General features: G+C 38.3%; 1 protein-coding gene and 1 long non-coding RNA gene across 2 annotated transcripts; one reads left to right on the top strand and one right to left on the bottom strand.

Moving 5' to 3' along the window:
• Window positions 1-739: 739 nt before the first annotated feature.
• On the bottom strand, window positions 740-26415 carry LOC5517464 (dynein regulatory complex protein 11). The gene is made up of 28 exons (XM_032387417.2): window positions 26250-26415; window positions 25981-26071; window positions 25804-25890; window positions 23042-23100; window positions 22696-22786; window positions 22461-22580; window positions 10373-10423; window positions 10067-10122; window positions 9714-9798; window positions 9283-9354; window positions 9149-9208; window positions 9014-9061; window positions 7679-7776; window positions 7293-7377; window positions 7053-7187; window positions 6912-6987; window positions 6492-6567; window positions 6348-6420; window positions 6207-6278; window positions 6014-6090; window positions 5492-5682; window positions 4872-5071; window positions 4080-4163; window positions 3479-3578; window positions 2879-2956; window positions 1982-2130; window positions 1352-1441; window positions 740-956 (listed from the first exon to the last, which is right to left on the bottom strand). The coding sequence occupies exons 1-28, from the start codon at window positions 26258-26260 to the stop codon at window positions 828-830; spliced, it is 2544 nt and encodes an 847-aa protein (XP_032243308.1). The 5' UTR covers window positions 26261-26415; the 3' UTR covers window positions 740-827.
• LOC125567866 lies at window positions 12473-14649 on the top strand. Its single transcript, XR_007311846.1, has 2 exons — window positions 12473-12614; window positions 12714-14649. It is a non-coding gene; the product is annotated as an uncharacterized LOC125567866 (long non-coding RNA).
• Window positions 26416-26842: the final 427 nt, after the last annotated feature.

The raw sequence follows: 26842 nt of genomic DNA on the forward strand, positions 1-26842 counted from the left end.
AATAGCTAATTCCGTGTTTAAGTTTTGAGGCCTCAAACTCAAAAGTACGGAGTTTACTCTAGAACGTAATGCACCTACGCGTTATTGCGCATGCACTTGCACGTAGGTGCATCTCAATGACAGATAAATGATCTACCAAAGTGTATGTTATTTGACAATGTCAACAAAATATCACGAATCAATGTTGGAACTCTAATTTCTGGCGAAATTTGGACACGAAAAGTGCTGTAAAAGCGATCTTCAGTCGAAAATTCCTCACACACTTTATGATATGGAATAATTATCTAACAGATCCCGAAAATTTTGAAGGCTATATCTTAAAACCCGTCGCGAGGTTACACCCGACAAGTTCGAGTTCTCGCCTCAAAATAATACGCTAGAAAAGTCAAAGATTTGGCGTGAATTCACAGTGAACAGGTCACGGGAAACAGCAAAGGCCCATTTTAGCCGTCTTAGAATGCAATTTATGAAAAAAAAAAAAGTTTAACAACTATTGATACAGGTTTTGCAAAAACCACAAAAACAAACAGTGGTGTCAAATTTACCTTTACCAAGACCTTAATTCAACGGGGAACGCGTTTCGAGTTATGTTGTTTATTTTTGTAAATCAAAATGCAACGGTACAACAACACTAGACTCTACCAGTAGAAATAGCGCAGATTGTGTGCATATCTGCGATCGCGTTCCGCAACCATGTCGAAAAATTAGAGGAAAGAAGTTTATCACATATACAAACATGGCCTCTCTGAAAGGTTTTATTAATGGAATAAAAACATATTTACAAATAAGTCTACACACACTTCTCAAATACTCAGAAGAAAGATCTATTATTTCTTCTTTTTCTTCCCGCTTTTCTTTCCCTTCTTTCCTTTCTTTCCCTTTTTGTCTCCTCCCTCGTCATCGCCTGCAGCAGCCTTTGCTCGCTTCTTGCCCAGGGGAGTCTTGGAAAACCACGTCTGCACAAGGAAACCAATTTGATATAAAAAAAAACGTCTGGACAAGAAAAACATTCACATAAAAACACGTCTACACAAGGAAACCAATTTGATATAAAAAAACGTCTGGACAAGAAAAACATATTCACTTAAAAACACGTCTACACAAGGAAACAATTTAATATAAAACCACGTCGAAAAAAGCACGTCTGAAACATTTTTGGATAAAAAAACGTATAAACATGAAAAAAAAAACGCTTTGGAATAAGATGTATGCCCAAGATCTCCAGAATTAGTCCAGAATCGAATTCTATTATGACAGCACTGTATTTATGCGGGCTAAAGACGTTTAGTCATTTTAGCAGTTGAACTGTGACTGATGAGGGACAGACAAGTATACAAGTCTGGAGACGAACCTTGAAGGCCTCTTCCTCCTCCTTGTAGATCGGGTCAATTCTCGCCAAAGGAGCCACGAACTCGGCAGCAGTCAGAGGACGCTTGGAGAGCTAAACAACGAATCAAACCACGGATAGAAACACATTAAATCCAACTTATTCAAGACTGATAAAAAAGATCTGCCCAAAATCCTAAAGAAACACATCAAATCTACCTATTTACCGTCGAATCCGTTGTATCGCGACCCGCGTTTTCAAAACACGGTTTGTTTTGGTTTTCTGTTTCGTCAGTAAAACCATTCTGAGCCAATCAGAGTCTCGCTTTGTGCACTTCCCTGGCTATCCTCTGGACGAAAACCAGACAGTGTCGCGACAGAAAGCCATGCAACTGAACTAGGCAAGAGATGGCTTATAATAATTTGGCTGGCGGAACAGAAAATCCCAAAAGACAAAAACAAATCGATGTTGTGTAAATGCGGCGTCGCGATACAACGGATTCGACAGTAAGCCAACAATTGTTTATTTAGCCTGCGTAGCAAGCGTTTCTGTGGAGTTTCGAGCGAAGAATATGACCGATTCTTCGCGCGGCCATATTCTTCGCTCCACAGAAACACCTGTTACGCAGGCTATTGTTTATTTGGTATATCTGACCTGCTGGATTCTTCTCTCGGACAGGATCTGCTGTATGGCTTGTACCATATGTCCCTGGGTGTATCCGTCAGTTATTTTGGCAAGAGAGCTCAGGTCCATGGATTCCGACACGCGTCCGCCGTACTTCAGGATCAGTGTTCGCCATAACACTAAGCATAACAACAGGACATATATGAGAAGTTATGGGAATATTCGTAGCAAGTACTCGAAACTAACTGTATTCGTTTGTTCTGGAACGAATGGTGGATGACATCTTTGGGTCATCTCCAGTTAGGAATGGGAGAGTTGTGTGAGCGACACTACGAACGGCTGCACTGAAGACTACTATATTAATAGCTCTAAAGCAACCTTAACCTGGCTGTCATGCATGTGGCGGTTAAAAGAACACTTATGCACATGCTGGGCAAAAAATGGGAAACCAAGATCAAACAACGCTCGGGACCGATTAAGGTTCCCACTGGATAGAGGTTGGTTGCTTAATGGAGGTAGCCAAAACAATACTTCAGTTAGAAATTGATCTACTGTATTTCAAAGCACTTAAAACTATGTGCAGTAATTTGTCAGGCCTTTACTTGTTGTAGATGTTTGGAACCGATGGTTTGAATTTTTCTCCTCGACAAAATATTCGAAATCCGTCGAAATCCTTGAGTCGATCAGACATGGCAGAGGATGCGAAAAAAAAAATAGATAAATAAGAACCGTCGCCAAGTCACGATTCACTCGAAAGCAAAACGAGTTCTTGAACACGTACTTTTACTGTATTGCGATGCATTGATAGTGTTTAAGAGAAGTATGGGAGACTAATTTATCGGCACTAAAAGTGTTGGTTTGTTAAAGAGACAGGGAAGGCATATATCGGCACTAAAACTGATGGTATGTTAGATGGGATATACTTACGGTATCTGGATGCATAATCCGGCCTTGGCACAAGTAGGATCTTCTGGTAAGATGAACAGAGGGGCTTCACTTCCGCATGTGTGCAGCGTTAAGGAAAAATGAAACTAAACTCCATAACCATAAAGACAACATGTTACAAGCCAAAATCCGAAAAATCAGGAATGTTAACAAGATTCAAGCAGATACACTGCTGGTACTCTCTTACAATTACCGCGAAATGTGTGTGAAATGACCATGCGAAATTGCCATTGGATTTCATATGGTTCAAAGCATTTACCATATGAGATGTTACATGTTAAATAAATCTTGTGAAATGGCAGGGCCGTAGCAGGGGTCGGGGCACTGGGGGCATGTTCCCCCCAATCTTATAAAAAATGATAATGCAATGACCAGAAGGAACGTGGCTGTGCCCCCCCCCCCCCCCAATATTTTCCTAATGTTTTAGTATTGTGCCCCCCCAACCCTCAATATAACGTGGCCGGCTACGGCTTTGAATGCATATGAAAAAGAAGATAATCATTAAGATTTAGGATCTCTATGGATATACCAAACCAGCAACACCAAGTGTTTCTGATACAAACGGATTCTTTGAAAGGATATCAAAAGGCTGCCTTGATGTGCCGATGATAATCACACGGTCTTCAGGCTTTAAAGTCTTCAGGAGCTTTGGCAGATCTTTCTTCAGTCGTTTTGGGTCCGACTACAAAATAATTGATATGTACTGATGAGGTTCTGGTCATATAGAATTGAAAGTGAGGACTGGAAGTGTTATAATGTGTATGTTATAAATTTTTAGGGGTGACGTTCAAACAGATATATTTCAAATTGCTATTGGCAAAAAGGTTAATATCCAAAAATAATTTGCAAAAGGGAAGTGTGAGAACTGTTAAAGAAACTGTATAACTTCGGCGCATTCCAATGAAATAGCGTGAAAGAAACCATCGTTTGAAAGTCCTTTAGCCAATCAGAGGGCAGAGGATAACGTTAATGACAGGCAGTTGAATTTCTAGTCCTTAACTTCGGTGGTTGCAGAAAAAAGCGAGTCTATGTTGAGCTTCAACTATTTGTTGAAATTAGATGTGGAGAATATAACGTTACTTGAGCAAATTAGTCAAGCAGGCAGGCACAACTAAGAAACACGTTACTATGTTCCTAGCCAAACAATTGCAGTGGTTCTCCACTACAATACCCCAGGAGATACCTTATCAGTCTTGGGAACTTTCTTCACGAAGGTCCTCTCAGCGTCTCCGATGAACACAACCGACGGCTGCAGTTGACGAGCGACCTGAAAATGAAACGCATGAACGAGATTAAACCTGACCTTTTCCCTCTCTTGTGTTTAAAATATACTCATTTCACATCAAACAAGGAAAATAGTAATAGTAGTTTACCCACCTTGAGACCATGTGCAGTAACATGGCCAGTCCTGCCTTACGGTAGTTTACCCACTTTAAGACCATGTGCAGTAACATGGCCAGTCCTGCCTTGCCGGTAGTTTAACCACCTTGAGACCATGTGCAGTAGCATGGCCAGTCCTGCCTTACGGTTGTTTACCCACCTTGAAGACCATGTGCAGTAACATGGCCAGTCCTGCCTTACCGTAGTTTACCCACCTTGAGACCATGTGCAGTAACATGGCCAGTCCTGCCTTACGGTAGTTTACCCACCTTGAGACCATGTGCAGTAACATGGCCAGTCCTGCCTTACGGTAGTTTACCGACCTTGAGACCATGTGCAGTAGCATGGCCAGTCCTGTCTTGCCGGTAGTTTACCCACCTTGAGACCATGTGCAGTAACATGGCCAGTCCTGCCTTACGGTAGTTTACCCACCTTGAGACCATGTGCAGTAACATGGCGAGTCCTGCCTTGCCGGTAGTTTACCCACCTTGAGACCGTGTGCAGTAACATGGCCAGTCCTGCCTTATGGTAGTTTACCCACCTTGAGACCATGTGCAGTAACATGGCTAGTCCTGCCTTACGGTAGTTCACCCACCTTGAAGACCATGTGCAGTAGCATGGCCAGTCCTGCCTTGCCGGGGTACTTGCCGGCGATGTTTGCCGCGGTCAGGTCGAAAAGGTTAGCTCCTGTCTCAGTACAGATGCAGTGTACGAGCATCTTCTTACCAACACCACGTGGCCCTGTGATCAGGACTGACTTGATCATCGGAGATCTCTCATGAACAGCCTGAGAGCCTACAAGAAAAAGACAAGGATCAGCAGTGAAGGATTGATGATTTTCTCGAAAGCGGACACGATCCGATTGGAGAGCCCTAAAATATATAATATAAAAAACATGCGACGAGGCGTAAATCTGTGCATTCTAGCTCCCATGCATTTCGTCATAAAAGTCTCGGTGCAAAGTGGAAGGGAAGCCTTCCTGGGAGTTCGTCTGATCAAGTGGAGGAGGTGAACATTTTGGTTGGAATAGTATCATCATGCTTTAACTGGATTGTGGGCTCTTTTTTAAATAGTAAGTTTGACTTACCAGAAGGCAAGATTGGGAGCTCGGCTGCAATACGTTGGGAGCCTAGTAATGATGATGTTGATGATGGGTAGCTTTATTGTAAAACAAAAGCTACTCTATGTATTTTGAAATATTACAGTGTGGCTTACCCAAAGGTAGGATCGAGAACTCGGTTATAACACGTCGTACGTCTGATAGTGACGGCATGGGTTCGATGTTTGCCTGTCTTAGTGTGGTCCCAAGGTAGCTATATTCACCGACAAAGTCTCGCAAGTGGATTTTGGGTGGGCGCACTATGATTCCCTCGTGGACTAATTCCTCGTATATGGATTCGATTGTCCTGAAAACAGACAATATTGGTGAAGTAATGGCAAAATCTAGCGTTCATATTTTTAATGAAAAATTTGATTTCAGAAACGATCCATACCCCCCTCCCCCCTTCCATCTACAGTAGGTGGAATTCCTAGCGCAACTTTTTGCCAATCCACTTTTTAGATGTTTTGGATGATCACATGTTTATAATTTTTGCGGAGTATTTATTTTACTTAATGTAGATTTGAAAAACGCAAAAAGTCATTGTGGCGCAAACAATATACTTTTATAATGTAGAAAGGTAGTTTGTCCGCATTTTACCGCGATTCATCTCCAGGGAAATATGCAAAGTTACTCACCTGTCAGCTGTCAAATCCTTTTCTTTCTTCTTCTTCTTTCCTTTCTTACCGCTTTTCTTACCGCTCTTCTTCTTTTTCTACAAAAAGGACATTCAAAGTCACAAGCCTGCATCATCCAACTATACTCAAACTCATAGTATACCTTCTTCAAGGTTCAATGAAAATATTTCAACTATTATTTCATCAGACTTACCTTTTTTCCACTTTTCTTTCCGCTTTTCTTGCCTTTCTTTCCCTTTTTTCCAGCCTTATCTCTATCAACCGCCTAAAGACAACTGTAGGTTAGACTCTGAATTGCCATTTACACTCGATTTCTGTGCACGACTCAACGTACCATCTTAAGATTTTTCAACTCTTGTCTCATCAGCTCATCTACTTGCTTGCGGATTTCCTCTTCCACTTCAATCCTTACAAAGGAAACGGAGGAATTTTAATCATGTAACACAGCGGGATTTCATCGAGCGGGTTTGTTTAGTACCTTTTTGCTTCTTTGATCAACTCAGCGTCATGTTTTTGCTCAAAGTTTCCAGTTTCATCTCTAAACTGCCAGACATCTGTAAAAATTAATGGTGGGTTAACTACAGTATCATCATGTCATTAATTCTCACATAATTAATTCTCCCGTAAGTTATCTGCTTACTGTTCCAAGTTTTTCTTTTCCAACGCTTTTATTTTTAGACCCTTCAATGTTTTGTTATAATAATAAGGTTTTTATTGTTGTTTTCACCCATAGATATGCAATAAATGTCCATGTCCCGGTCCATGTCCAAAGGTCCATGTTTACAAACTACACTAGATTCTACATCAGTTGTTTTACTAGTTTCTGCTATTCGAAGGGACATGTCTAATAAGAGATAGAACAAGCCTCAATAAAAATGTATAAAAAGGCAGTCCATACCTTTGTATGTTGCCGCTGCTTCGTTCACTGTTGGTACAAAACTGGATTCCGCCATCTTAATCCCAGGCTCCTCTTCCTAACAAATGATCATTTAGTAAGTTTCACTCATTTAGACGAAAAAGGAAGAATTGGTTTACTTACTTCATCTCCACCTTTGCCCTTTTTCCCTTTTTTGCCTTTCTTGTCTTTTTTATCCTTTTTATCTTTCTTTCCTTTCTTTCCTTTTTTCCCTTTCTTGCCACCATCTTCACCTTTCTCAGCCTCCTCTTTCTCAAGCTGGTAAAACGAAAAACAAACATGATCGAAATCGTGAATAGACAATTGCACCAACTACTAATCAATATATTATCGGAGCTCATTTTTCATTTCATTTCTCCTTACTTCTGCAGGATCTTTCTCTTTAAAGATAGCCGCTGATCCGCCTTCGTCATCATCAGGGTAGTCGGGAAATTTACCACTCTTGTCCCTGTAAATACATATACATGTAAAAAGAATACCCACACCTCGCCTTTTACCATGTAAGAAAAGGGCGTGTGACCCAAAAAGGCTGAGCAATTTCCTCCAAGATTCACTAAACATGGAATAGAATTGAAGTGGATTTGGAACCTAGAATTACTATAGATAAACAATAGAATTCAACTAATTTGATCACTTATAGTGATGTGACATCCCAGGCCCTTTTGCACGTGGCCGCCAATCCAAGTGGCGGCTATAAAACCACCGGGTAAACAGGTAAACGCCTGTATTGCAGGCTAAGCCAAAAGTACCTGCATTCTATAAACCATTGTCGGATCTGGTCTTGCATGTTTTCCTTCATGTCTGGACCTTCAATCTCTCGAATCTTTTCTTTTATTGAGACCAAAGCCTGGCAAACATAACACAAATCACATCATTACAACAAATAAAGTGGGAAATTTTCAACAATGGGAACAATATAATGAATGTGACAAGAGAAGCCCTAAAGGAATTCAGCCAAATGCACACAATCAGCATTGGTGGCGAAAACTAGAAATGCTGATTGCTTGCACAGCAACTATGCTAGTGCTGTTTCCATAACCCGTGGTAGGTAAGCCTGAAGGAGTTTGCCGACATTTGATTTTGTCTTGTTGTCAACAAAGCACAAGGAAGCTAGAAATGCTGATTGCTTGCCCAGTAACATTGCTAGTGCTGTTTCCATAACCCGTGGTAGGTAAGCCTGAAGGAGTTTGCCGACATTTGATTTTGTCTTGTTGTCAGCAAAGCACAAGGAAGCTAGAAATGCTGATTGCTTGCCCAGTAACATTGCTGGTGATGTTTCCACAACCTGTTTGAAGGTGCTCCTGAAGGAGTTTGCCGACATTTGATTTTGTCTTGTTGTCAACAAAGCACAAGGAAGCTAGAAATGCTGATTGCTTGCCCAGTAACATTGCTGGTGATGTTTCCACAACCTGTTTGAAGGTGCTCCTGAAGGAGTTTGCCGACATTTGATTTTGTCTTGTTGTCAACAAAGCACAAGGAAGCTAGAAATGCTGATTGCTTGCCCAGTAACATTGCTGGTGATGTTTCCACAACCTGTTGGAAGGTGCTCCTGAAGGAGTTTGCCGACATTTGATTTTGTCTTGTGGTCAACAAAGCACAAGGAAGCTAGAAATGCTGATTGCTTGCCCAGTAACATTGCTGGTGATGTTTCCACAACCTGTTGGAAGGTGCTCCTGAAGGAGTTTGCCGACATTTGATTTTGTCTTGTGGTCAACAAAGCACAAGGAAGCTAGAAATGCTGATTTCTTGCCCAGTAACATTGCTGGTGATGTTTCCACAACTTGTTGGAAGGTGCTCCTGAAGGAGTTTGCCGACATTTGATTTTGTCTTGTGGTCAACAAAGTACAAGGAAGCTTGCCATGCTGGCTAATTCTATGCATAAAACAGGGTGAAAACTACAGGTTTTGCACTTCAGTTACCCCATAATGGGAAGTTTTGCTTGAGTGACGATTTGCGCTGCTTGTGGCAAGTAACTTTTTACAAAATATTTTAAATGCCAATCAACATTCAATCTTACTTACAGTACCAGCCGCTAAACAACCCTATGAAAAAGGAGGTCTTATTCTCCTAAACATTTTACTTACCTGTTGGTATTCCCTTTCATGTTCTTCTTGTATAACATGTCTGTGAGTCTGCAAAATAAGGTTTTTGGGCATTTTAAATACTATGATTGTTTTTTATTTTATGAATAATTTTTTTAGAAAACAGCACCTGTTTACCTCTGTTTTATCAGCAGCAAACATTGGAGTGTCTTTCTTGTCCTGCTCTGGTTCAGCTGACTGTAAAAAAGTAACAAAATGTCAGTTAGATAAAGAAAGGTTCTCGAATATGTAGAGTAAGATATATAACTCACCATTCCAACAAATATAAGCTCTTCCTCTCTCAACCTTTGAGTCCTTTTTCTCTGAGCAAATCCTTTCCAGACCTAATTTTAGTAAAAATATGTAAACAAAGACATGTCTCGGAACTTTGAAATATAAGTTAACCAAATCAGGATTTTATTAAAGTTTCAAAGACAATTACTCAATGAAAACTTGTACCTTAGAAATCCCAAATATGCAAGGGACCATAAACATAGCTGTCAGTATACCCGCATTAGGCGGGTGTCATAAGATTTTGGACCTCATCACAAGCATGATTTTTGTGAAAATGTTCATACATTCTCTGTATTCACCCGCATTGGCTCTCTTGTTTTTTTGTTGTTGTTTTTTTTTTTCACATCACCCGATTTTACAAGATTTCTGTCCTAGTTGGTTGACAGCTATAATTAATATACGTGCTCACCTTCTGTATTTTAGTAGCTGCAATATCAGGGTCCATTGTTGGTGCGCCACGCAGTTGAGCTTGTCTCTCTCTTTCTTCTTGTTGCCTGTGTAAAAGAATACATATGTTTTGACGTCAAGAGGAAACGTTGAAATAATAGCCAAAAAAATTAAGGTTAAATTAAAATAAACGCAAAAGTTTGTAGCATTTTTATTGTTTGTAATTTGTGAATTTTGTTGAGACTTTAAATGAAATATTAGAAGATACGTGTTCAAATGCAATTCAAAGACTTATAAATGCATAAGTAAAAACTGATGCAAATAATTATACCAAGAGCACCACTACATAAAAAAAAAGTTTTTAAAGTACCATACCTAATTTCTCTCATGAATTTTGCCCTCAGTCTACCCTGCCTTGCTCTTTCGTGGACCTGAATTCGAGAATTAACAGATCAATAAGACATTGCCAACAAATGCGCATTATTGAACATTAGTTTAATCACAGGTGGCAAACCAATAGGTCAATAAGCCATCATTGTTTACACATACACACAATTAGATTTAATCAGGTGCCATACTAATAGATCAAGAAGCCTTGTCTACGCACACACTCAATTAATACTAAAAAAGGCTAAAGAATAGGACTACAGTACAGCTACATAGCTTCAAAAAGCATTTTACCTGAATTAATCTGATAGCATCATCAACCGTCATTTGAATCTCTTCCCTTTGCTAGAAAACAAGAATATTGGAGATAATGTATTAACGTATTACCCTACACTTATGATAATAAGGTGATAATAGCTAATAGAAAGGGCTAAGTTGTTGTGGTTTTGCTAACCCAAGCTCGTTTCCCAGTACCCCTTCTTATACGGAAAATGAAGACCTTTTTTTGCATTCAGGAAATGAGTGCATTGTCTTTTCTAAATAGTTCAGGGAATGATTATTTCGACTTCTTTCGAGAGGTTTGCTGTTTTCCCAGGTCTTTTAGGTCTTCGTTCTCCGCCAGGTCTTCGTTCTTTGTTTTCCGCAAACCCCCAAAGAAGGCCGCCAAAAAACCAGCCAAGAAGTAGAGTGATCTTAAGTCGCTTTAATTTTTTAGAGCCATCCATACTTTTAAAGGCAATTCCGTCAATATGCATCTAATATATTTCACACAAAATAATAACAGATCGCAGAAATAGCTTGCTTTTCTAGGCTTAATCTTAATCTAGCTTATGTGCTATTTTGACCTAAAACCAGGCCTATCCCTTAGGTCATTCATGCATAGCATATCAGAACACGACCGACATTTCTTATAAAAGGACAGAGTATTGGCCCGATCAGGGAAAATACCTTCATTTTATTATTATGAAAAAAATACAATTGACACAACAAGGACGTACACAGGGGGTGCGTGCACCCCCCAAAAAGTGGGTCAATACTTTTTAAGGAATCTTCAACTTTTATACTTTTTCCATATGATACTCGTGACTGTGCACCTTCCCTCGGCCAGTCCTGGGAACGAGCCTGTTTCGGCAACATCCTGCCGGCCAGCGCACGGAAACGGTTTAAGGGGTCGAAAATCGCATGAGTTAGATGAGAAACATAAGGGTAAAAGGAAAAAGTAGATAGGTTGGACTTGAGAAACTATAAATATAACTACAAATTAAACACCAGGGCAATGGAACTTTTAAAATGAATATGTCGTTGCTACCCAGAACCACCCCTTGAAATTGAAATTTATAGGGAATTTTAGACCTGAGAGCAACCAAATGATAATGTCCCGATAAGCTATTGTCTGACGCCGAAGAACTCAGTGGGTCCAAGGGCTAATGTTAGATATTCCACTGACTGATATGGTCAGTCCGTAACTGTAAAGTATTGATTGGGTGTAGTATTGATTGGGTGCATTGATCCAAAACTGTTATTCACTACCATGCAGTACATTGCAGTGATCATTGCAGTATCGTTTAAGCTGTTTACTGAACTTTCCACTATTGTCACATTTATTTCTGGTTATAGTTTTAAAAGGCCATTTAAGGTGGCAGCGATATGGTAATTTCTCTGATGTTATTGTGATGATGTTATTATAAATTTGTAGCAAATAATGGAGATACAATGAAAATATTGATGATGATAGAAATTATGCTGTTGGTGATGTGGTAGTGTTTATAGTATTAAGTTAAAATGTACTATTATTGGCATGACTGTGGCCCTAGTTGTCCCTACCAATACGAGGAACTGTCGCATTTTGCACATCCCGGCTACGCTTCCAAACAGGGAAAGCAAAAGTTGACCCAACATGAAATATTAAAATAATTATCTGAAAGAGGGTAGTATATATTTTTTTTCTTTAACTCAAATTTTTCAACCCTCACCACCCTAAGATGCAATTTGTAAAATGAATATTTTTTACGGTCATAGTTATAATTTCATTTTTCGCTCTATTCTCACTTATAAATATTTTTTTTTTACAATTTTGTGGTATTTGCAATCTATTCTTTTGTTCTTATATCTTACTATATATGACGACTGCGCAATATTAGTAAAAGATTATTGGTATAATAAATGTATAAAATCATTACATACAAAACAAAAATAAGCGGTGAATAAGTTTTTTAATCAATGTTTATCTACACGTGCTCGTATTTTTGGCTATTACGCGGGTTTCAACTACCAGTTTAACATGCCCAAATATGGTCAAAATCGATCAATGCAAATGAGGCGTTCGAGCATATAAGGAATTTGACAAACAGCGTCGGTACGGTGAAATTGTTAACGGATTACAGAATGGTAAGTATCAATTTCAAGTAAGTGTTTTCAACATAGTCTACGCTTTTTAATAGGACCAAAACAAAGATTCAGCCAATCGGAAGCGAATAAATTGAGACCTAAATATACAGAAACAAAACTCCCATAGACGTATTCTAAAGATCGTTCGGTATGCTTCGTTTGAGTTACGACGGATTCATGCATAGTCAGTAGAACTAAAACAAACTATGGTTCATGTAACCTCGTTATTCCGTTTATATTTTGATAGAAACAATACTTAAAGGGGCCTTAAACTTGTAGCAGTCTTGGATATCGTGGATCAATCTCATTCCACTCAACTTTACAACTGTTTTTAGGGCATAATGATATGATCATAAAAGGCACGATTCAGGGACGTTTACACTGAATTATCATTGATCTCAATTTCCCTATGTGGTCATTACGGGGCTTCTTTTGCAGGATTTTGAAATGAGTTCGGATAATAAACTCACTGCACTCTCGAAAAAGCAACCAAGGCCAACATAATAATAATAATAATTTTATTATTTATATAGCGCAAAATTCATTATCTATATGATCTAATGCGCTTTACAACTAAAAATTATATATGTGCTAAAACTAAGCTAAAACTACTAACTATACTATACTAACTATACTAAAATGATACATAAGCGATATCTTTGCTCAAATGCTTGGTAGTACTTAGCGGCGCCCGAAAAGTTTGTAATTGAAATTCAAAATCGTGGCCATCCTGCTGAGAGCCATGAAATTTCACACAAACATGAGGAACTAACCAAAGCTTTATTCCCAAAAGAATGGGTTCTTTAGGCATTTAAAAAAAGGAGCATGACGAAAATATGTCCAGGTCGGTGAGTTTGTTGTCCTGTCATAGACCCGAGCAAGAAAGCCAGTGCTAGTTCGATATTTACTCGCCGCTCGCCATGAAATCACTGAAAAGCCGCCATATATCGCCGAGATATATCGCTTGCTATGTATATACCTTCGAACCTGTAAAGGCTACCTGAAATCTCAAATACGAGCGAGTTTTCACACTCATAGCGCTTACTGTCCCGCAAGCCAGCAAAAAATGATTATGTCAATTTAACCAGGGAAGTGCTGCTTTAACTTTAAAAAGCGTTGTGGTTTTTTATACTACTCATATGTAATTAGCGAAAGTTCGCCTTGTGGTCTATCAGAATTCACGAACCATGACGCCCCGTTTAGTACAAGGGTTTTCAATAATTTGTAACCAATGGTTCAAAGTTATTCCTACGTGTTTCCCGTCCAAATCTTACTTCATTCTACTTACTTATTCCTTATGTAGTAGTTAATGAATTTTAATCGAGATATCAGTATTAAAATACAGTATATTTATCTTCGGGGCAATGTCTCTCGTTGGCATGTATGTATTTAACTTAATGCTTTTGACAAATTTAAACTACCATTTCCGCGATTATAGAAATCAGGCATATCCGTTGTACGAATTGATTGCCAGTGATAGTTGAAATATAATTTAGATCTATTCAGGGTTTCTTTTAAAATTATATAAATATAATTTCCCTTTATAATATATACAGTGAAGCTATTTATAAACGCAAGCAATTTGTACGAATGCGTTCGATTAGGTTTTAATATTTAATTTGTACCTTTGTGAATTAACTCTAACAATTACTGAAAGATAAATGTTATCTCAGTTTTTATTGTCTTTCCGTACTTTTGACACAGGTGTGGCAAGAAACCGGAAGGGAGGGGTGGTGCAATAGCGCTAAGTTTTGCAACATTCTATGTTGCTGTTTGTTATGTGAAAAAGTTTGCACATTATTAAAACAGTGTTTCTTGTATATTAAATCAAATTCTTCAAACACTAGTTGGAGATAAAAGTGAAAGACCTATTAATTTCATGATTGAATTAAATGCCCTTGCTATAAATGTACTGAAAATCTAGCAAAACATTATGCGTGCAGTTTACCCCTGTTATTTGTTTGAGAGGCCAATCACAACCACTGATAGAGTATTATATTTGAGAGGCCAATCACAAACACTGATAGAGTATTATATTTGAGAGGCCAATCACAAACACTGATAGAGTATTATATTTTATTCCTTTACAGGCAGGAGTCAACATTACAAGGGAGTTTACTGACGGCTGGAATGAAATGACAAAGGCAGATTCTGGCCTCCGCTACATCATTTTCAAGTTGGATGAAAATAAAGAAAATGTTGTTTTTGAGAAGAAAAAGATGAAATGTGAGTGTAGCCATGAAGACCTCCTTGATGACCTTCCAGCAGACGAACCGAGATACATCGGTCTTATTCTGGACTATGAAAATAAAGAAGGAGCGAAAAGAAGCAAAGTTCTTCTTATATTTTGGTAAGTTTTTGTGTTCAATTATTGTTCTCAGCAAATAAAGCACTAATTTACAAACTTTATTTCTATAGAAATAAAGTTTGTAAATTAGTGCTTAATTTGTTGAGAACAGTGAAACACTTTATTTCTATAGAAATAAAGTTTGTAAATTAGTGCTTAATTTGTTGAGAACAGTGAAACATTCAAGGTATTACACTCAAACTACATTCACTACTTTTTAATTGCCTCTTTCACTTTTTTAGGCCCTTTTTAGGTGATTTTTGACTTTTTTGTTACAGCCCTCAGCTGTTCAACATTATGTAAATCGGCTCAATGTAGGTGGCCGAAGTAAAAACAATAAGCTTCCACAGAAGGTTATTGTGAGGACATAAGGAATCCAAAATTTTACACTTTTAAATAGATGGTGTTTAGCAGCAGTACGAATAGCTCTGAGCTAGTGAAATATCACATACGATCTCCTTAAGAACGTGCTATTTCAATAAAAATCAATGTCTAGTGACAATGCTGCTTCTACCACTGCATGATCATCATTTGCTTCGACAATTTAAAATTTATCAGACATTTGATGGTGCTGGTCCTTCGGTACATTACCCAGCTATAACCCAGCCACCATTTACATATTTTTTTACATTCATTTGATTATATTAATTCTATTGTACCTAATTTTATACCTTTACGTTATGGCTATGCCTTTTTCGAGTTATTCATTAAACGTAAAACATACTAGAACCGTATTACCATTACTACATCTGTGGTTGGTACTACATTTACAGTTGATGTGGTTGTTCTACATTACTGCTGGTATTAGATTTTACGCGTGTTACAATGACCCAATATATTTGTATTTGCATAGATATGGAATGCAAGTTTACTGTCTCTAAATAAGTTGCATTTTAATCATAGGTGTCCTGAGAACTTAAACCCCAGAGTCAAGATGCCGTATGCGATGACTTTCAATGATCTCACGAAGAAATGTCCTCATTATGATAAAAGTGAAGAAGCCCATGAAAGATGTGAGTTATCGTTTGAAGCACTAAAAGAATTACTGAAGAATGTCAAGTGATTTTTTTTTAAATTGCAGGAATACTTTTCAAATAGATATAGCAACAAATGTCGTAATTTCACGTCTATTCTTGCATTGCACAACATAGTGTGATACTAGATCCGTTTGTAACAACACTGCATTGGCAAATAATGACATCAATAATCTTCGCTTTGATGAACTTTTGTGACGCCTAAATCCAGGGTGTGTTCAGTTTCACATACGCAGCAGAATCGTGTCGGTCCTTTTTTTAGCAAGTTAATCTCATGAATTTTCTTTGAAACCATATGCCATTTACACCCCTTGGTTTAGACATCGACAATTTTATCCTAACTTTAAATATAGAAATTTGTTGTAGTCACGTGCATGATGTACATGCGCAGTTTAGTTTTAAAAGTTGCTTAATCATTAGTGTTATTTTAGAGTTATACATTTGGACAAGAGATCAATCTATGATTTCCCACGCCTTGACTTTTTTCCACGATTGGTTCAATTTGCTAAACGTTTCAATTTACTCCATTCCCTCTTGGATTGTTTTGCATTTTTTCCCTTTCATGTGAGACCACCATATGGATTGCTGTCTGGTCCTAGTGTATACATGCAGCAAGTCTGTGATTTGTAGTGTGCTGGCCTTCGGGCAAATACAATTAAAGCTTTGAAATATCAGCTTCGTGTATGCCTTCATCTGATCCCGGCTAGTCCCCTTACATAAGCATTTAACCGCTCTCTGATTGTTTGTTGTTGTCGTTTTTTCTAAAGAGTTAGAAAACCGAGGGTCTTAAAATCTCTCCTCTCGCTCTCTCGACTCCATATTGATGTTTTCAGGCCAGACACCAAGTGAACACGTCTATTTGTCAATGGACTTGTGGGGGACAAATGACGTCATAAGTACTTTCCAACTCACGCTAGCTAAAGCAATGGCGGCCGCCTTTCGAACGTTTTTGAAGGGTTTTATTGTCACTTTTAACATCTTTGCTGTTGGAGTTATGAGCTGATTTTTTCACAAAGAGTATATCAAATGATGCTCTTTCTAATGAATGTAGCGAGAAGGCGTAATACCGATGTGAATTTACGTGTTTTTTTTTGCCCCTTTAATAGTGGAACCCCGTTATCTCTAAAGGGGATGAATCAAAACCCAAATGAGCTAGCAAGGCTGGTCCTGAAGTCCTTAGGCTTTAAGTTGTCATTTATCGTGTGTGCTCCGTGACAGGGGTTAGTTGTTTGGTAAGGCCAAGTCCAAAGTTAATTGTTTGGTAAGGCCAAGTCCAAAGTTAATTGTTTGGTAAGGCCAAGTCCAAAGTTAGTTGTTTGGTAAGGCCAAGTCCAAAGTTAGTTGTTTGGTAAGGCCAAGTCCAAAGTTAGTTGTTTGGTAAGGCCAAGTCCAAAGTTAATTGTTTGGTAAGGCCAAGTCCAAAGTTAGTTGTTTGGTAAGGCCAAGTCCAAAGTTAGTTGTTTGGTAAGGCCAAGTCCAAAGTTAGTTGTTTGGTAAGGCCAAGTCCAAAGTTAGTTGTTTGGTAAGGCCAAGTCCAAAGTTAGTTGTTTGGTAAGGCCAAGTCCAAAGTTAGTTGTTTGGTAAGGCCAAGTCCAAAGTTAATTGTTTGGTAAGGCCAAGTCCAAAGTTAATTGTTTGGTAAGGCCAAGTCCAAAGTTAATTGTTTGGTAAGGCCAAGTTCAAAGTTAGTTGTTTGGTAAGGCCAAGTCCAAAGTTAATTGTTTGGTAAGGCCAAGTCCAAAGTTAATTGTTTGGTAAGACCAAGTCCAAAGTTAGTTGTTTGGTAAGGCCAAGTTCAAAAACAAATGTTTCCCATCCGGATTTCCCAAAAAAAGCGAGCGGGCAGGCGGATTTTTTATTTTATTTTCTGTATTTTTATTATTGTCTTCCAAAGGCATTGATTCACAAAGGACCTTTAAGAGGGATGTAGTCTGGACATATTTTGACCCGTTCGAGCATTAGTCGGATATTGGGGGTCGTCCGATTTGGCTAAATTTTTTTACGGATTTGCATTAAAATATTAATATATATATATATATATATTTTTTTTTTTCGTAAGAAATACAAAAAGCCCAAATAGTCGTGTTCGTGAACCAGAAGAATGAATACAATACACCAAAAACTGGAATTCTACTTCGACGAAATTTTCGTCTTTAATAAGACTTCTTCACGGCAGACTTTATTTTATTTTCGTAAGATTATAACTCGGCGCCGTTTTGCCTTATTTGGGCGAAAAAACGGGCGTGGTGCGTGTCTGAAAATGTGCGTTTTTACCTGGGCGCCAACAGTTTCGTCGTTAACACATTGACCCCTCAACAAATTCTTAAATTCAAAATAAACACAACAAGATGAAGATACTCAGGCATCAGTCTAAGGGATAAATGGTCTTGCAGATATGCATCCAACCAAGGTGTTGGCATCTACTCTTAAGCCAAATAATAGCACAGGTTCTTTGACAAATCTCAAATCGAACAAGGAGAGAAAAGCAGAATCACCCCTCTCAATAAAACGCTCAAAATACCACACAAGGGAGAGAGATCAGCAAATACAGCTCAAGACACAAATAGATACCTTTATTATGATCCTCCAGGTACATTTCCTTGGCCTCAAAACACAATGTCCATTCCTTGAAGGATTGTACAACCACGAAAATATCTTTACGTATTGCAAAGCATTCTGGGAGATCCAGGGGAAAATTCACGAGGGGAGGGCCAGTCAACACTCCTCTCCCCAAAGTCAGATGGTTTTTTACCTGTTTTGTTTTTTTGTCTTTTCACCCCGAAGCCAAACAAATCAATTCCAGGTCATACAGACCCAGAATAGCAGTATAAACAATTTTGGAATCAATTTGGTTTCAGAAAAGACAGCATTTAGGAGAGCTGTGGTGATTCATTAGAAAATTATTTTCTCATCCGGGCAAAGCCAAACAAGAAAAAATCATCATGAATCCACCTTTGCTTGCAAATATCCATAAGCAAAGCACTCAATTATGCCCCAAAAGACTTCATGATGTCCTGATTCACTCTCCTAATATGCTCATAGCATTGACTTTGACGGGCTGTATAAAACTCAGAATAGGGGGGGGGAGGTATCTGTTTTCAGTCTGTTTTTTGTAAATTCAGCTCCAAAAAAGCCAGGAGTCAATGGGTTAATCTATACCGGTAATATTTGGTATGTGAAAAATTATCATCCCCTCTATGAAATAAAGTAAAAATGCTTAGAAAATATTAAAAATGTTAAAAAAAATATACACTCCCAAGTACAACTATGTTCCAGGCTCAGAATTTTGATGGTCTATTTCAGAGGCCTGTATATCCGATGGTAAATGGATAAAGAACAAGAAATTAATTCTAAATATTGATATATGCAGGGATGATTGTGACAAAAATATCGAGCTGGCTTTTTGTAATGCGGCCGTTCACGGTTGCCTAGAAAACTGCAGAAAAAAAACTTTTTTTTTTTTCTCGAAGTATGCCATTACACAGTAACTTATAATTCATCTTTCTTTGGTTATGCAGGGTGTATAATTTGACATAGAAAAATCCCCTAATGAACATTTTCACAGATATAACAATGTAAAAAAAAAACACGCATGTAGTTTAACCCTTTAACTCCTGGGTACTTTTGAGCAAAATTGTAAGAAAAACAGACTGAAAACAGAAACCTCCCCCCCCTATTTCCAACACTACCAGTTAAGTTAAGCTACCGCTGACCCAAAACGTTATGCCTTGAAGTTTCCAACAATGCACTGCGGTGTCTTTTCAATCTAGCGACGGCATTGCTACAGCCTGTTGCTTACAACAGTTTTGCTTAAAAATTACAGCTTTTTCACATCTGGAGAGTGCCTTAGGACATCATGAACTCTATTTGGGCACAATTAATGATGTGCTTATGGATGTTTGCACGCTGAGGTTAATTCAATGGGATCATTCCTTGTTAGGGTTTCACCGAGTAAGAAAGGAATTTCTAGTGAGTGGCCTCATACTTTCCAATGTCGTACATCTTTGCTACCCAACCTTATTCAAAAATTGTTTTCAGGCTTGGTTCCTTGTACCTGGAAATGTTTTGTTTGGCTTTGGGGCAAAGAGACTTATAAAAACTGTTATGATTACGGGGAAGGAGATTGCCCGCCTCTCTGTGAAGACTCCCATGATGCAGTGAGGGAATGCAATTTAGCCTAAACTTGGAGTTCGCCACTAATGGAGGTTTTAGCATTGATTATTGTGGCTGATGGCTGTAAATTGGGACCTGACAGAGCGCAATAAAGGTATCTATTTGTGACTTGATCTGTGTTCGGAATTTCGTGTCTTTTTTGGCATGAAATGTTTCTGAGTTTAAGCATTTGTCTACAAATTGGTCAGAAATCAAGGTTAATATTTTGCAATGGAGTCAATTCTATTACATTGCTTGGACGCTCTTTTAAAAAGTCGTCTATGCCTGGGATAAACCCATGAGTAGCCGGGTCTGGTGATGTTTAGTTTGCATTTCTGACGTTTTGATTTTGGGCATATATTTTACGGGCGTCTAAGGACGTTACAGTAATGGAAACTTAAAGTATTTTTTAAAGAGTAAAACAAAGTTGTTTGGACATAGGTTTCAAGTTTAAACAAATATTTTTTCTAATATTCTAGCTCCGAAGTAAGTCTAGATCTCATTGAAACTTTCGTTTTGAGGTAAATTGTATGAATTTCTTGGAATTATATAATTTCGCTTCCCAATCCTGATCCGCTCAGATGTTTCTTATCCGAAAACGTGTTGAAAATGGTTGCGATAAATCTATATTCGATTTGCTCATTTACAATTTTCGCTTTTAATCTTACAGTCTCACTTTTATATAGGCATTTTTTAAGAATATTTAAATACTTCTTTAATTTAAATGCAGTGAGTTTGTTAAATTATTTATTTTCAGACTAAACGTCAAAGGTCTAGGCACAAAGCGGAGCGCAAAGTTCACTAACAATTGAAGCATGATACGCTTGTCGTTATTTTTACTTACAAACATTTTGTTACCCTGGGTACCAGAGACTCTCATAACTTCTTTCGTCCAGTGACGCTCGTCACGGTATTTTGGCCGAGCGTCACTGGGCGTGAGAAGTCTGGGCCGGGTTCCTAGAAAGCAACGCTAACTCAGAGTTAAATAAGGTTGTTATCCAATCAAATGTCGCAATAATCATATTTATCCGTGGATAAGCGCCAACCTGCTTTCGAGGAACCGAGCCCTGGAGGCTCTGGTACCCAGGGTAACTTTTTGTTTGCATAAAGGTAAATCCTGAATAGCGGGCAAGCATGGCTCACAATTTCTAAAGGCTTGTTTTCAATTAACAATGGAAAAACTATGTTAGTTTTTACAATTTGACCTAACCTCTGCAATTATCGGTTATCCGCTTGTGATTTTTCCAAATCGTACTAGCAGTGGCTACAATGTGTTGAGAGGATAGATCGGTATTTTGCCCCGCGTGCATACTAGCTTAACCAGACTAATTTTAAACTTGACTAGACGCGAATAACATATGTATAACGTTCCCTTCTCCAAATTTCCTTCCAAGGGAAGGAACAGGGGAGGTACACTTTCAAATCATACCAAGCTTTTTTGGTAGCGGGTGATGATCATGTCAATAGAACGCAAAACGGTTTTCTTTTGTAAGTCTTCATAAAGCCAAGTAAAAAAAAAATAAAAAAAAACATGTTTATCGTCCCCGGCCGCATCCTTTTTCGGGGCCGCATCAATATATATATATATTTCTTATTATTTACATATTTCTGCTGCTTTTTTGAGTGTTTGTTCCTCAGAAATTCAAATTTCGTGCGTTAGCAGTGCCTGGGGACTGAAATAAAGGCAGACGTTTCAAAGCTTTTCTTACAATTTTTTTTCACCCGTTCGCAACATCGCGGAAATTTCCTTTGTGAATCGTAAGAATCATTGATAAACCAAGGGAAAAAATAAATAAAAGGGCCGCATGTTCCCTTTTTACTTGGCCTAATAATGAGTATTTTTGAGAGTGGAAGGGAGGGGTTGCAATGGCTGAGCTGTGCCTCCAAACTTCTCTCGCCCAGTGACGCTCAGCCAAGATGTCGGACTGCATTTTGGCTGAGCGTCACTGGACAAGAGAAGTCTGGAGGCTCTGGTACCCAGGGTAGGAATATCTCTAATGAATCAGGTCAATTGTTTAATCTCCATTTGCATGCATTTGCATTGAATACGGCTCATGGATATACCACGTTTGATTTTAGACTTAGAAGCAAAATTAAATACAAGAAAACCGTTGGATTCTATTTATAAAGTATTATAGGGGTGGTTTACATTTTGTGTGTAAAGACACACTTTTAACCAAGGAAAAAATGAATCGAATATGACATTACGTTAAGAGTTTGATGCTACGGGCACACAGCTCCAAAAATGAGCGGGCAGTGATTTGGAACATTTGTATTTTTCCTTGGTTATCACTTATTTAACCCTATCCCACTCCCTTTCGTTTTTCGTGGCTCTGCACTGCCCACTGTTCACAATGCAGATCACATGATGATGATAAATGTAATGATTGTGTACTTTAAAGTGGACAATAAATCCCCCCTTTCATAGAATCCTTGTTTCTCTCTTCTTTAATGGACTTACTGTGGGTGTGTCTTGTGGTCCCATCTTGGCCAGTATCCCGCCCAGGAGTTTTTCGCGTTCCTGTAACTCCTTGGAGTTCTCATAGATGAAATACTTTGGAATAGGAATTTCGATGTCATCCTACAGAAATACAAACAGGATTCATTATTTTGTTATTTCGTTTTATGCTAGTTTATTATGAGTTGTGTTAAGTAAATATCAGCAAAGAAAAGATGGTTAGAATATCTATACTTACAGGTGTCAGTTTAAGATCTGATAGGACATCGTCAAAGTAATGAAATTCCGAAAACTCAAGCTGTACCATCTCATTCTTTAATTCAAGAATTCTGAATTAGAAAAAATAAAGAATTAGAAACACACTAGGACAACTAATCTAGGGGGAGGGGGGCATTATTCATATCTTTCCTTTTAGGGGAGGTGCTTATTTGGGGCTTTTATTTTATTCTAGCAATTACGGCGAACAAATAAAATGTAATCGCACAGAATGTAAGGAAATAATTCAATGACACTGATGGGAGACACCAAAATGAATGGTTATGCAATACATTTGACAAAAATACACCTGTTCTTGGTTTACCAACCTTCCCATGATGCCATCTAACAAGTGCCGTAGAACTCTTCTTTTTTGTGGGTGCACTACCTAAACAAACACACACTCACTGAGACATCATTGATTCAAAGGTTTTTTTATATGTATTCTCTTTATTGGGATACCTGTGGTAGCCCAGTTATAAAATGCAACTGTTTTTTTCGTGGTTCCTATAACAATGCAATATATATATATATATATATATATATATATATATATATAGTGTTAGTTTGAGAAAAATACAAACTACATAGGGGAAACCTATGTAGTTTGTATTTTTCTCAAACTAACACTATACACCGCTCTACTTTCGAGTATTGAGCACTTTCTATGAAAGCCTTCAACCTTCATTTTATATATATATATATATATTTGTTTGGGGGGGAAGGGTGGGTTTAACCTTGCAGGCATTTGCCATATAGAAAGCTCTCGCGAACAAATCCACTTTTAGATCTCATGAGGGTGTTAGATAAATTGCGCTACGCAAGGGAATTGTTGTTACAAATATTTTAATAGAAAATAGGCAAAATAGTGATTTTTTCTATATAATTATTTTTCGGAAGCGATAGAAATCGCTAAAAAGCAGGAGATTTGGTGCCCAACGCGGGAGAACGGGAGATGGGGCCCGAAAACTTGAGACTCCCGCTTATGTGGGAGAGTTGACAGGTATGAGAATTAGCGATTTAGCGATTTCTTTATTGCATATTCTACCTAGCCTTAATTTCTACCAAGTAATAGTGCAAAATAATCTCAAGTTAGATTGATTCCGCTGTATTTACTTGTGTTTCAATTTGCGACCTGAAGAGACCCAGGACCTGTGAGGCTCAAGATAAGAATTATGTGCTGACTGCTTTAGACGCACACAATTTACTTCAAGATTAATTAAATGTGCTCTGGAAACTCATGAATGGACTTGAGGTATTTACCTTTTTTGCTTAATCTATTTTGAATGAACAGCTTCCGATAAAGATTAATCATATTATTTTTACCATGTCAATTTTGCAATTAATTAGAGCATATGTGTAAATAAAGACAAGATCCAACAGAATATAGAGTAGTTTTAATTATTAATGGGGGGGGGGGGGGGTAATAGGTGTCAGAATTCTTGTACTGGAATAGTTAAAAGCCTGCTGCTTTGGTTTTGGTATATTTTTAGTGGGAAATATGTTAGTAGTCATGTACGTGTAGTTTTTCAAACTTTGAAAAATGTATTCAATGCACAAATTGTATCGACCAATGTGCTTTCAATATAGACCCAAGGCTTTACCCTAAAGATATATAAAACTACGATTGGTCTTTGGTGCTAATGTTTGGTATTTTGGTGCTTCCTACATAAGTTTTGTTTTCTTCCTAAAATACCTTTATCCCTCATTGAAGGCCTTTTTTTAGCCAGAGTACGGTATCAGGCGATTTTATTTTTCAATAGTCGGAGAGGGAAAATAAAACTACGCCTCACACAAATACTAGATGTGACACCCACTGCCCCTTTTTAGGCAGCTGTCAAAATATTTTGGCTGTCAATTGTCGCAATGACTCGCGTGGTAATCAAGATAATATATATACTTTTATTATGTCCAAAGGTGGTGGGCAGAAAAATCCAAAAACAACCCAAACAAATTGCAGATCTCAGGTTTCCCAGTCAACTCTGCGCGCAGGGTCTAGTTGCTGAGTAAACCACAGGGAGCCCAAGCTCACAGTTAGTGGTTTTTGGGTTTTGTGAGAAATTCTTAATAAAAACACACGAAACTCATCGAGCGGTTAGAAGTGATCATTTTAATTACCTCTGTGAAGTTTCGTAAAATTCGGTCACCCCTACCTCATTCAACATATTATATAAGAAGGGAGCACACGGAGCGCCTTGACTCACTCACGACCAACTTCTCTCAAAGCCCTTTTTGTTTCACAAAAATGCACAGTTCTAGGTCTGTTGTTTGACGACACTGTGCATTTTTGTGAAACAAAAAGGGCTTTGAGAGAAGTTGGTCGTGAGTGAGTCAAGGCGCTCCGTGTGTTCCGAAGATGGCCCACATTGTGAATGTGGTCAAATCCACAGAAGCTTGTAAATGTCAGCAGGAAGCAGCAAAGAAGTCAATAATTCAAATCCGTTGATGACCGTTTTATCCGTGAAGATTAAACACTGGACAGCCGACGGTAATACAGTCTGGGGCTGAGAGGAAAAAAATCCCATATGCGGATAGAGACCGTCATCTCTTGTTCAATCAAAAAAAATCCCACCCCCCCTCTGCCCTTCTTATTTTCTCACCACCCAAATCCCGCCTAAAGAAATGGCAGTACGACAAAAAAAGGTTTCGGTAACTTTCAAAATAAGCCAAAAACCTCTTGTTCCGACCAGGAAAAATGTAGTTTTTGGAGCAAAATATGTGCACATGCTTTGCACATGGTACATTTTTGTGAAAAAAATCGTCTTTGAGTAATGTGGTTGTGAGTGAGTCAAGGCGCTCTGTGTGCTCCCTTCTCACATACGTTGAATGAGGTAGGGGTGACCGAATTTTACGAAACTTCACAGAGGTAATTAAAATGATCACTTCTAACCGCTCGGTGAGTTTCGTTGCTTTTTTATTAAGAATTTCTCACAAAACCCAAAAACCACTGTGTGCTTGGGCTCCCTGTGAGTAAAGTAGGTAAAGTTATGGTAGGTGGGAAAACAGGCTTAGCACTTATTTGGGGCTAGTATCTGTCCCTTTACTATATATACTTGATTTAAATAATCATAAGTAAGTAATGTCACCTTACCTGATCATAACATTCCTCTATTCTTCGGAAAATTTGAATATATTTGATATACATCACGGCAAACATTTGGAATGCAGCAATCCGATCCTAGAAAATAAAATAGAGAAGTAACACACTTTGACAAAATAAACATACATTTTCTAAAAGAATACAGTTTTTATTCGGTTAAGTTCTGACCTTTTCTGGTTTCATAGGCTCTGCTGGTAACTCCACTTCTAGGAGATCGAGGATCGCGCCTTGCGTCTCTCCCCATTGCTTGTTGTAGTAGCTTTAGTATAAATTTGAGATAAGTTTAGGAGATACTTATTCAAGTCAAAAACGTCTAAAATAACCGACAATAAAAATATACGTAAAAAAAAAGAAACGACAACAATGACAATCAGAAACTGCAGTAATTTCGATGTTTTTGCGGTAAAAGATAAACAAATCCAGCCCAGACACAATACCTGTGAGACATGGTTATACTAAAAGCTGTATCAAACTTGTTTTGATCAAAATCCTGGTTATCTTTTATATTTACAAGCCGTAGTATTTTGTCGGACGTATTCTTGTTGCTGTCCACGGAGCCATCTTGAATCTGTTACTAAGGAAACCAATCTCATTCCCAGAGCCCACTACCTTTATGCCAGCGGCAGCGAGTGCTGAATATCGCATGCGCATGCTCAGGCGAAAACAATCACAATCGTAGTGTTGCATCGTTAGAGTAAAGGTACGAAAGGCTGACTTCAGTTGCTGTTTTGACTAACTGTACAGCATTAAAACCATAATATACAAAAGGTGACAGATTTGAGTGATAATGAGGGAGTCATAAAGAAAATTATAGCCTTATGTTTGGTCTAGTTTTCTTAGCATTCGCCAAAATGTGACAGTTCGCAGGTAAAAAGCCGCCATTTTAAAACAAAAAGGCTGGTTTAACCGCGCGGAACTGGAACCAATCTTGCGTTTTTCAGCACTGGCCCAGCGGCAAGGTACAAGGGTACGTGGGCTCTGGCATACCTGTCTACCTCCGAAAATCTCAAGGCTTGAGACTATTTTAGGG

The sequence above is a fragment of the Nematostella vectensis genome, chromosome 1 (genome assembly GCF_932526225.1).
Source record: "Nematostella vectensis chromosome 1, jaNemVect1.1, whole genome shotgun sequence".
Taxonomy (NCBI): Eukaryota; Metazoa; Cnidaria; class Anthozoa; order Actiniaria; family Edwardsiidae; genus Nematostella; species Nematostella vectensis.

Bases quoted from the DNA above. Each gene is read 5' to 3' on its own strand.
- LOC5517464 (XM_032387417.2), bottom strand. The intron at 10,424-22,460 runs GTAAGTCCATTA...CTTGTTTTCTAG, and splicing joins GACCACAAGACACACCCACA to CAAAGGGAAGAGATTCAAAT. The intron at 957-1,351 runs GTTCGTCTCCAG...TTCCTTGTGCAG, and splicing joins AGGAGGAAGAGGCCTTCAAG to ACGTGGTTTTCCAAGACTCC.